The 11,975-nt window shown below is 43.8% G+C and overlaps 1 protein-coding gene across 1 annotated transcript in view; it reads left to right on the top strand.

Annotated features, from left to right (window-relative positions):
* The window catches only part of EEIG1 (estrogen-induced osteoclastogenesis regulator 1), a 51,247-nt gene extending 40,616 nt beyond the window's left edge, over nt 1-10,631 (top strand). The window contains exons 7-12 of the mRNA XM_069986152.1: nt 100-239; nt 1,002-1,106; nt 3,400-3,589; nt 5,345-5,466; nt 6,044-6,113; nt 6,831-10,631. Coding sequence (XP_069842253.1) covers nt 100-239; nt 1,002-1,106; nt 3,400-3,589; nt 5,345-5,466; nt 6,044-6,113; nt 6,831-6,876 — 673 coding nt within the window. The 3' untranslated portion in view covers nt 6,877-10,631. The remainder of the gene's footprint in view (nt 1-99; nt 240-1,001; nt 1,107-3,399; nt 3,590-5,344; nt 5,467-6,043; nt 6,114-6,830) is intronic.
* The last annotated feature ends 1,344 nt before the right edge of the window (nt 10,632-11,975 follow it).

Raw genomic sequence — 11,975 nt, forward strand, 5'->3', positions numbered from 1 at the left:
ATCCCATGTTATTACAGTGCTGTGACTTACAATGTATATGTCTGGGCTGTTATTGTAAGGCCGGGGTAAGCAGCTTGTGTGTTATCCTTACTCTTCTAGGCCTCCCTCCACCGCCAAGACTGTGTCAGCCCCTGGACAGGATTCCTCCCTGCAGATGACCTGTAAGGGCGAGGGGACTGTGCGCTCCACCAGCGGCACTATACGCCAGAACAGGAGCCGTCCGGCCTTGCTTAGTTCAGGTACCACATCAGCATTATACCTTTCTTGTCTCTTATACATCAGGGGGGTCAGCCCTTCAGCTGTTGCAAAACTACAAGTCCTATCATGCTTTAGCTTTGGTTGTCCATGCATGATGGGAATTGTAGTTTTGCAACAGTTTCCTATAGGCCTCCTAAACGTTATAAACCTGTTATCCAGGACAGTAAGAAAAGGTTTATACGGACAAAACCAACACGTCCGTCAGCCTTCTCTCAGCCGGCCCTGTGGTTCTCATTGACTTCGATGGTAACTTCTCAGCCTAACCACGTGTAATACGGCTGTAGCTCCACCACATCAGTAAGATAAGTAAGGCGGTGTATTTTGCAAAGTTGCTTAACTTCCTATGTGTTCTGAAATAGAAAGCATCTTCGCTCTGTACATGTGTCTTAGTGATCATGCGGTCTGGGCTCTTGGCACATTGAACAAGACCCGCTTGTAGTTGGGACACAACTTATTCTGAAAGCTTTGGCAGAAGGGGACCCACCCAGCTACGGCGGCATACCCTGCAAGTAGTTCTGTTTGCTGGAAATTCATGCATAGTCTTAAAGGGATGAGGCGAACGCTAGAAACATCGGCGATGGAGGTGACGTTCTCCAGCTGGCAGGGAAGATCCCGCTATCTGTTTGGCTTCTCATGGGAACAGACAGTAGGACGGGAGCCAGATTTAGCAGCTGGTTTCCTTCTAGTACGATTCACTTTCCTGAACCCCCTTCTAAGCCTTTTATTTTTCTTAAACATTCTAGGGGTCTTCGAAGAAGCCGATCAGAATCTCTCAAGCCCTGAAGAAACTTCTCATTCAGGCCACTCGCGAAACTCCAGCCAAGCCAGCCAGCAGTCCAAAGCATCCGGTAAGCATTCTCCCTGCGGTATTCCTACATGCCGATCCTTGTGGCTTCCACTTACAGACGTCTGGTTATTAGCAAATTCTCTACTAGGAATTTCTGATTCAGTAGCGAGGACTCTTATCTATTACTTATAACTAAGAGGACATGGAGTGTGTGACGCCTCATTCCCCCAGTGGTGGCGCTGCACACATACATCCAACTTCCCTGCAGATAACAGATAATATTGGGGCTCCCAGTAACAGGACCCCCTAAGATTATCTTATTTGTAGGACACCTTTCTATCACTAGGTGGCCAATCCCCTTCAAGTAAACTAATCACATGACCTGTATTTATGATTCACTTCGCAGATGATATGTGAGTCCCCCTTGCTATGATATAGGAACCCTTTATTATCACTGGGGTCTGACTATTGTAACTCCTGCTGATTGTGAGAATGAAGGGAAGTTGGCGGTGAAGTAGCATGGCGTCACCTTTACTGTTTGCACCCTGGCCACCCGGCTGTGCTGGTAACTGTAGTGTACTCCTCTTCAAGTAAATGGGTCCGGCTGCAGTAACCTGCACAATTGAGTGGCCAGGGACATTGCAGTATTGGGAAAAACTCAGAAGTGGTAACGCCTCACCCTCTTCTTTCGGTGCCAAAGGTTAGACCCTCACCTGATCATAAAGCAATGTCATAGCCTAGTGATCACTTTCTAAGATGGGACTACCCCTTTAAAAATAGAGGTCTGAAAGTGGAACCTGTCACTAGGACATCTACATTACCAATGTCTCCATACAGTCACAGTGAGGAAAGTTTCTGCCCTTGTTAAGACTAATAAATATAAACCACTTGTTTATGGCTTTTAAAATTGCCCATAAGAGCTACTTTCTACCCCATCTACCTGTCTTAGATGTGGGGAACAAGAGACTGACCTCTTTTATATGTGAATGCTTTGATGGTAGAGCTGTTCTAACCTGAATAGTAACATCACAGGACTGTAATACTAGATCAGTTCAGGACAGACATAACCCTTACCCATGCAAAAGGACGCTGGTTGACCTCAGGGAGATCAACCAAAACACAGCAGAGACACCATCACGTGTCTCAACGTCAGTGTATTCTAGAACATTGCCCCCTGGGAAATCAAATATGCTAAAGAACACTGCAGAGACACCATCACATGTCTCGACGTCAGTGAACTAGCCAGACCCTTCTCCGAGAAGGAACAACCTACTCCACACTGATGAGGGGCAAAAACCCTGAAACAGCTGTCTGTGGATGGATACCTTGCTTAGGTGGTTTCCTTAATTGGAGACATTCCTTGGCTTGGTTGTTCCTTCCCGGAGGAAGGTCTGGCTAGTTCACTGACGTCGAGACTTGTGATGGTATAATGAAAAACAACAGGGCACTACTACTCAAATCAAATCGAAAAGTATACCATAATTTTCGGGGTGCTCAACCCAAAAATGACATAACAAAAGCAACTGTATCCAAAAGAAGAAAGAAAAGTATGTCATACAAATATGGGTGGCACATCCAAATAATAAATAGTCGTATCTCTCACAATTAAGTAGAATAATTCTTTATTAATGTACCAAAAATATTACAAGTGCAAGACAAACATCTAAAAACATTTAAAAAACAGAGAAAAATTCTATTGGACTGGGCAAGGTAGCCACAGTACCACACTATCCCGACTGGTATAAGTATAAACCCCCTCCTATGCAATGTATGTGGAAAATGGCTATAGCTGTAACTAAACCTATGTCTGAGATGGACACGAAGACCAAGAAGATATCTCAGAGAAAATGGAAAAAATACAAAGAATATACATGGTAGAGCATAAGATCAGATATCACCATAGGAGGGAGACCAAGTCGGGAACTGGCAACCCCACGCGTTCCGTCTCTGTGCCGAGACTTTCTCAAGGGTCTTGTGATGGTGTCTCTGCAGTGTTCTTTTGCATATTTGATAACCCTTACCCATGACCTATTCCATACTTCCAAATTCTGAACAATAGTAACCATTGAACTCTATCCTTGTTTCCTTTGTTTGTCTATGTTACAAGTTTATGATTGTACTTTGCAATAAAATAATCTTGTAATCTTGGGCAAAAGCCTTGATAACATTATAGGAACCAATAAATCACCTTATAAATAAAACTGGTTGTACAGTCCACTAAGTCATGAAGAGTCCTGTCTGGGGGGCTCTGCATTATAGGGGTTATGGTTCTGCAAAGTATATATGCTGTCATATAGTAGTGACTTATTTTTAAAAAAACAAGCTTCATGTATGTTTTGTGTTTTTCTGTGCAGGTCACAGCTCCGAACACTCCCGATGTTCCAGTATGTCAGATCTGACTCACAGACGCAACACGTCCACAAGCAGCAGCGCCTCTGGGGGAATCAGCATTACCGCTGACACACCCGATGCCGAAAAGGAGAGCAAACCAGAGAAGCCCCCCAGGCCAATCAGACCTCCCCTTCTTCTTGAAAGACAGACCAGGTAATGTTAGGGAATCGCCCAAGTCAGGCAGGCTGGATTTCGGGGAGGAGTGCATGCTGGGAGGGGCCCTTTGGATTCATTTAGGCAAATTCTGAGCAGTTTTTCCAGATGTTCTTATTCAGTAGCCTGGAGGGCAGAAGATGAAACAAGAACACTTCTGTCTCTGAAATGTCAAGTTTGTGACCGTGTTGTGAGTGTCTCTCTAGTGTCAGTATGGAATATGTGATGTGACTCAGCTGAGACTGAGTCAGTCTGGAACGTTGGCTCAGGACTCTCCAGATCCCAGCGCCAGCTCCTCTGACACACATGCCACACTCGTGATTTTCCTACTTGGCTTCTGCCAATGGACTTTATTGTTAATCTAGAGATGATTCTCATTTGCGGTTGTTTTGAGTATTCTGCCCCCTGTCGTGAGTTTCATTCAGTGAGATGTAAGCAAGCCATTGTGCTAGTCAGTTCATAGACCTCATGTAGCTCAATTCTTCCCAAAATCTGACATGGATGGCGCAGCGGGTGGGACATTACTGCAAACCACCATACGTATGACTGGAAAGACACTATCTCAGTTAAGTCGGTGCCGTCATCAGTGGTTGCCAGCTATATATTATAGCAAACAGCATTGGTTCGGGGTGCTTCATTTCTTAGATCAGGGAATGAAAACCTGCCGCCCTCCAGCTGTTGCAAAACTACAGTTCCCATCATGTCTGCCTTGGCGTGATGAAAATTGTTGTTTTGCAACAGCTGAAGGGCCACAGGTTCCCCTTCGCCACCTTAGATTCTGCAGTCAGCTACAACCATGACACCTTAGTATTTAGACAGAGGGAGGGGGCCCCTTCTGTTTCTCAATTGCGATTGCAAGGACTCATGGGTTGTTTGTCATGGCAGCCAAGTCTGCTATCATAGTACAGAGACAGGGCCTAATAGGATACTTGTGTTATGCAGACATCCATAATACAATGAACTGTGATATAGACAGGCAATAGCACTGTCTTGTCTTCTACTTTGGTTAAGAAAAAAAAAAAAAAAACACTTTCCCATTACAAAATTGCTTTTTGATTACTTACGAGGATATCATTAAGATTGTAACCCACCCGACAAAAAACAAGCCCTTATAAAACAACATTCATAAGGGAGAAAAAAAGTATTGCATTGCAAAAAAAAAACAACGTAAAAATTATCCTTACAGCGTTACTGTCTCTTTAAAAGGGCTGCGAGCCAGGGGGTGTAGCTCTCAGCTGCATGCTTTTCCCAGATCTACCTAGTAATCAGTAGGGGTCTGAACTTCAAACACTGTCAGAAGTTTTTTAAAGTGACAGTAACACTTTAAAACCAAAGTAGGATGTGAGAGGACGGGCTTAAGCATAAGTGAAGCCGCCATCTGTCTTTTGAGCTAATGTTTAGGGAAAATGCATCAAGTGTGGTAGTTATATCAATGGGGCCGTAATCCCAGGAAGATCCTCGTAGATGTTTTTAAGTAGGTGGTGAAAATGGTGGATCATGAATTTACAACATTTAATGAGCATTGGAAACAGCTGCTGTACAAGTCAGTGAAATCATCTGCATCCCATAGTGGGGGTTCTTAATTGGGGAATCCATCTAGAAATGTGTAATACCTAATCTGACCAGTGGAGGCACTGCAGTAGAACGGAACACATCAACACCAGGTTGAAGCTCAGATTGCAGCTGGTCGTATTGTGGCTACAATGTGTAGCTTTTTCTCATCTCATTCATGTTGATGTCTCCCTCCCCTTTTAGGAGAAAGAAGGACTCTGTAGAGAGCCATCCCACCTGGGTGGATGACACCAGGATCGATGCTGGTGACATTGTGGAGAAGATCATGCAGAGTCAGGACTTTACGGACGTCAGTAACAATGAAGGTAAAGGAGAGGAGTGTATCTAGGGAGAGGAGACTCATGGTATACAAGTGTCCTGATCTGTGAACTCTAGTAAGGTTACATACAGGGCTGACTCCCGCTCACGTATCTCCTTTTCACTCCCCCTCACTTTGTGTAACTCTGTGATCTCCAACCTGTGGCCCTCCAGCTGTTGCAGAACTACAACTCCCAGCATGTCGGCTGTCAGAACAAAGTAAGAGCTGTCGTTTTGCAACAGCTGAAGACCGGCAGGTTGGAGATTGCTTTTACTCATTCATTTAGACCCCTGTTTAGAATCCTACACAGCAGATGCCGGCAGTGCTTGTGTATAATCCTTGTACATTAGCCCTTGTGAGGATGAGCGGGGGGATCAAGTGCGTCCCTGACTACCCCTTCAAGATAGAAAGCAAATCATGCATGAAGTTTTCTCCACCCCTAATCCCTGTACATTCCCCAGGCAGTGTGGAGACATTTTCCAGCTCACATATACGTAGCTATGCATTTATGGCGTATGCTGTGTCTGATGTCGCTGGGCCGCTATAGACATCACGCCCACTCACACTCTCTTCTCTATTTGCAGACAGTCACCTGAGGCTGTTTGTCAGCAGAGACGGCTCGACGACGCTCAGCGGAATACAGATGGCTAACAGGTATCCACAATGACATGTCTCCTGTTTATGGGAAACCAGAATACGTGGCAGAATACGTAGCCACCTAAGGCACTGTTCACATCTGTTGTGGATTCCATTTCTATGCAGCACTCTTTTTTATAGTCTAACCATTGGTCACCTTGCTTTTGCTGTCCAGGGATGATGAGAATTGTAGTTGAGCAATATTGGGAGTGCCTCAGTTTGACATCCCTGTCATCCCTGAGGGACTGGCCATGTGTCTGCTCTTCTGCTCCATTCATTTGAGGGACCATTGATGTCTGCACTCACCATTGGTGGACCCCCATCATCTAGCTATGATCTTGGGAAAATTACTTTAAAGTGTCGCTGTCGTTTCGAAAAACTTTTGGCATGTGATAAGAGACAGAGTGTTCGGACCCATACCGATCGTGAGAATGAGCCGGGAGAAGTCCTTACTCGTGATGAGTCGGGTTCATAATGTAAGTCTATGGAGCCTGACTCACTGGCAAAGCGGGGAGCGGACCGCTCATTCTCACGATCGATATGGGTCTGCCCATATGTCTCTGCCACATTTACTCAGTGTGAACATACCCTTACACTCTTATGTATTTTATAAGCTATTGCATTTAGGATCAGCAACACTTGGGTTGGTAGGATCTCGGCTGTATGGGGTTGATCAGATGCAGATCCTTAGATGACATCACATAATCCCCTTTCTTTGTCTCTCGCTTCTTTCAGAGTCTCCGCGGGAGTGTTTGAGCCTGTGGTCATTGAAATCCACTAAATGCACAAGAGGCCGAGGATCCAGTCAGGAGTCTTAGGCGAAGAGCCAAGCGCCCCATTCCAGGCTGCACAGCTGAGACCTCCCCCACGTGAGGGGAGGACTAGACGGGCAGCGAAGCTCTGGAAGCCCTCAGCGGACTCTCTCCTGGTTCCCTCTGTTCTTGAGTCATCCTGGCACTTGTCCAGTTGTCGTGTGCACATATTCAGCGTGTTTGAGCTCTCCAGCATGTGACAGTGTTTTCGTCTGCTTCTAATCACTCAGAATCTGACCAGGCATCTGGCGAGGACGGCCCAGACGCTCAGCGTTCCCGCTCCTGGTCACAGGGATAGCGGGGAGGAGACAAAGCATCGTTCTTACTGTGTGACAACTGCAGCAATTCTTCCCTTTTCTGCATGTTCCTTGTATTGTCTGTGTAATCTCTGTGTAGACCATGTCTGTGCTGTACGGGTCTAACATTCAGCTGGTTGGAGGAGTCACATCTGGGCTGTGAGGTTGCAGCGACCTGGGCGAAACCAGAGCTAAGGACCGATCCTGTTATTCTGCAAAAGGGAGACCACTTAAAGGGAACCTGACTAGCACCATATGATTTCAGTGCTAAACTAGTATAGTACCTGGCGTAGTATCCTAGTGAAGTGTCATGTGACTTCTCTCACCCCTCTTGAATGGAAGAGAGTGGAGGGGTATTCACCTATATACCCTATAAGAGCACGTGCTAAATCCCATAGTGACCAGACAGGTTGCTCTATGATGTCTATGAGTGGTTAGTCAACAGGACGTGGAAACTAAGCAACGTAAAAATCCCAGGCTTCAACCTCACAGACAGATGTTGTGACTCTCCTCCGTCTTTTACTATTATGGTACCACTATTGTCACGTTGTGTGATTTTCCTTCTGGGTTATTCTCCATATTCCCCTCCAGTAGAAAGGCGTCAGTGCAGAACAGGGTCAAGTCCCTACGCTAGGTCTTATAAAACAGCTGGACTGTAACAAGGGCACCCTCAGGAAGGGGCCACGCAACGCAGCTGGACTGCAGACCCCCGCCGGCAGGGGTCATGTGACGCAGCTGGTCTGCAATGTAAGGACTCCTCGGGTAGGAGTCCCGGTACACAGCTGAGCTGTGGATATACTTGAACACATACATGTAAGCAGCAGAGCTGTAAACATATACTGGGGAGCCACTTATGGGGGGACACAGCTGGATGGTGAATCCCCTAAGAGTGGCCCTCGAAAAAAAAGGGGGTTGGGCACTGTATTCTGTACTGGAACCTTTCTCCTATACATTCCAATAAGCGAGAAACCCACAAACCAGTTGTCATCAGGGGAGCTGTGCGGGCCGCAGCTCCTGTCTTCTCTGGAGCCAGTCCTGGTAGATGGGCGCTCACCTGTAGCCACTGTCGCATGGTGTACACTGCACAACCATATCCTGAGCCAGCAGGCTGGTGTCTCATTTCATTCCTGTAGCTAACCGAGAGATTTTTTTTCTCAATGTGAATCTTTCTTCTGTGGAGTCATCTGGTGCTCAGGGCGGTGTTTTTGGTTTTCTTTTTTTATGTTTTTTTTTTTTTTTTTCTATTCCGTCTGGATAGCTGCAAGCCGAGGGATCATTTTAGGGTCGGCATTTGGAATCATCCCTTGTAAAGTCAATCGCCTGTCCTGTACGTTTGTTTGTTTTTTCACAATTGTGATATCGTCAATATGGAAATTACCGCAGGACTGCCAATGGCGTCCCGCACGACCACTAATGTTTGGGGCACTTTAACGATTGTTTGGGCGCGGTGCAGGGAATATCAATGTCTGTGTTATTAACCCTTCATCAAAGTCTGCAAAATAAGTTTCTTTTAGAGTTTCCAGAAGTAGGTAACTTTTTTTTTTCTTCATTAAATGAATCCTAAGCACTTGAGGGGTTAATTCAGTAGCCGCCATGTTCTCGATACTACTCTGTCAGGGAGGGCTTTGGTATTGGATTAGCCTCCTGTGATGAAAAAAAGTGTAATTATCAGGGTGCAGTGAGTTACTTCACCCCGAGGTGTCCTAGTGATGGGGGATAGGCCGCCTGTGGCTCTCCAGACCAGCTATGATTTTACTGATCTATACTTCCCAGCATGCTTTTGGGGAAAAAAAAACGCTTAATAAATTGATGTGCCAAAGTAATACTTCTGATTTGCATACGCAGCTTGGTCCGAGCCACAGGCACCCCATTGTCACGTGGACCCGGTAAACCTCTATAGTAATGAATATTGGTGTTGAAACTGTCCCCTCCACTTGGGCCTGGATTGCACACCTCACTATTGTGGCTTTCTAATCCACATACTTAGTCTCAGGACACCCCAGCGGGATGATGGTTTGGGGTAGAGCCAACATTTGCACGATAACAGAGAAACTATGAATATTTTTGCACTTTTTTGGCTGCTCTGCCCTGTCCGGCCAATCACATAAGGATTTGTACTTTGCGTGTGATTGGTTATATAACGTCACATGATCAGGAACTTTTTCCAGTATAATTAGCATTAGCAACAGGAAAGAGTTAATTTTTTTTTCATACAGTTAACATGTTGCAAAACTACAATTCCCATCATTCCTGGAGCGTGATAGGAATTGTAGTTTTGTATCTAGAGAGCCCAGGTGTAAGACCACTGCTATAATAGGCAGCACTACAAAGACAGCTTTATCCTTCTGGAGCTAATTTGCATACTTTTTTCCCAGGCAGCATTGCTTTGCATAGAAGACTCCCTACCCTCTTAGCACTCTCCTTAAGAAGAAACATTACCCCCTACATAGTGATTTATAATAAAAAACATTGTATAGAGCACTGGGTTACACCTGGTTGTGAAACAACTCCTGAACTATCATAGTGCTTACTGGGAGTTATAGTTATACAATGGCTTTAGAAAATTACTCTAGGGAATCTCAACACTTTATAGGAAAAAATATATTTTTCTTTTATCCAAGTCTAGATATAAAATATATATATTTTCCATGATGGAATGTAAAAAGAACTAGAAATTCTGTATATCCTGCTGGACAACAGCGCCACCAGTAAAACTGGCCATAACGAGCACTGCACCCTTGCACATTGCTAAAAAATAATATTTTTTTAATAAAAATGATCACAATACAAAATGCATATTTTTTAAGTTACTTTTTTACATAAAGGTCTAAAAAAAATGTAACTTTGTATAATAAGGCATCCTAAGTGTAACCTGTGGTTTCATAGCGACAACTCTCAGTATGCGCCAGGACAGTGCTGGGAGTTGTCGTATTGCGGCCATTGAAGAACCGCAGGTTGCAGATCCTAAGAATTGGTGAAAGTTGGCTCACCCTAAACCACGCCTGATAAAATAACCACTATTTTTCTTTTTTCGAAATAAATTCGAATAATAAAAAAATTTCCAATAAAAGTTTGTTTTGTACTCCGATAATAAAATTATATGCAGAGATATATAAAAAAATAAATAAAAAAGTCTAAAGCTATTTTTGCTAAGAGAAGGTCCAAGGGCGCACATAACCCACAATCTGTCGGCCTGGTGAAGAGTCTATTGTTGTCATAAAGCAAAAATTTAAAGAATTTCTGCTTATATATATATATATATATTTTTTTTTTTCTGTTCTCCAGAGTTCTCGGCACATTTCAATGTTTTAACATCTCGCCTGTTTCAATTGTTATATTGTAATTGCTCTTCTGAACCCGACTCTGAAATCCTGTGATCGGGTGGAAATCAGGAGAGAATGGGGTAAAATAAAGTTCTGTTTGGTTAACGCATCTCTAGTGTGACTGTTACTTTTAGGGATATATATATATATATTTTTTTTTACTGTGGCTTGGTACTGGGGATGCAGGGCCACACAAACAATAATTGGATCATTCCTGTGGTCCTTTTCCTGTCATTTGTTAACTAATCGCTGGCCCTATTAGGCCAATTATAGTTACCTTGTCTAATAAGGCCCTAAGATGATTTAAAGGCGTAGTTCACCCCCAAAAAATTCTTTTAGATCAACTGGTCTCAGGAAGTGAGATTTGTCATTTATTTCTATTAAAAAAAATCTCCAATCTTTCAGCACTTAGCAGCTGCTGTATGCCTTGCAGGAAGCAGTGTATTCTTCCAGTCTGATTTAATGCTCTTTGCTGCCACCCCTGTGTTCATGTCAAGAACTGTCCAGAGCAGTAGCAAATCCCCATAGAAAACCTCTCCTGCTGTCCAGACGGTCCTTCCTGCAGGACATACAGCAGCAGATAAGTACTGGAAGACTGAAGATTTTTTTTTTTGTATAGTAGACGAGAATTACAAATCTTCTGCACTTTCTGGCACCAGTTTATTTGAAAGAAAAAAAATTGTGATCTATCCCTTTAAGGCTTTTAGGCTGACATTTGTGAGCAGCTGCTATCTCAGGAGAAAACCCAACATGTGTGATCTTGTTTTCCACTGGGGATAAAGAAAAAGAGTCCTGCCGATCCTGCAAATAGAAGTCCTGCCAACATAAAGGTGACACCATAGGGCTGCTTAAAGGTGCTGTCCTCTTGGACAATACTATTTTGTTAGATGTAACATGATCAGATTGTCAATCTCCCCTGCAGCCCCACCACTGGAGAAATTAGACATTACATAAAGTTCATTGAAATTATTAGGCAGCCTTTGTCACGTAGCTTGTCTAATAGCGTACTTAATGCTGTCCATCCCAGTTATATAATTATGTTTAGAATATATGTCAGGGAGTAGTGTACAGGGCTTGGTCCCAGCTGATACATAGCGTACACCACAATATAGGACGTATCAGATGGAGACTAGAGGGCGTATTAAGGCTGGAGGCAGCAATAGTGGAAGAGCCAGTTTCAGGACAATCCTGCGAAATATAAATCTCCACTTAAAGGGAACGTGTCACATACATTTTTCTTTACTGAAGAAAAACAGATACAGTATATATTATTTTCTTAATCTTTTTTATTTTCCAAATGTAGATTTTTTTTTAATCATTTTTTTCTACATTATTTTTTATATTCTTTCACTATTCTGGATGTAGCCATCATGGCTGAGCAGCATTTAGAGATACGCTTTACGGGAGACATATGGACTAAATTTACAGTATTAGGCCATGGTCCCACAT

This window comes from Dendropsophus ebraccatus, chromosome 10, assembly GCF_027789765.1.
Source record: "Dendropsophus ebraccatus isolate aDenEbr1 chromosome 10, aDenEbr1.pat, whole genome shotgun sequence".
NCBI lineage: Eukaryota > Metazoa > Chordata > Amphibia > Anura > Hylidae > Dendropsophus > Dendropsophus ebraccatus.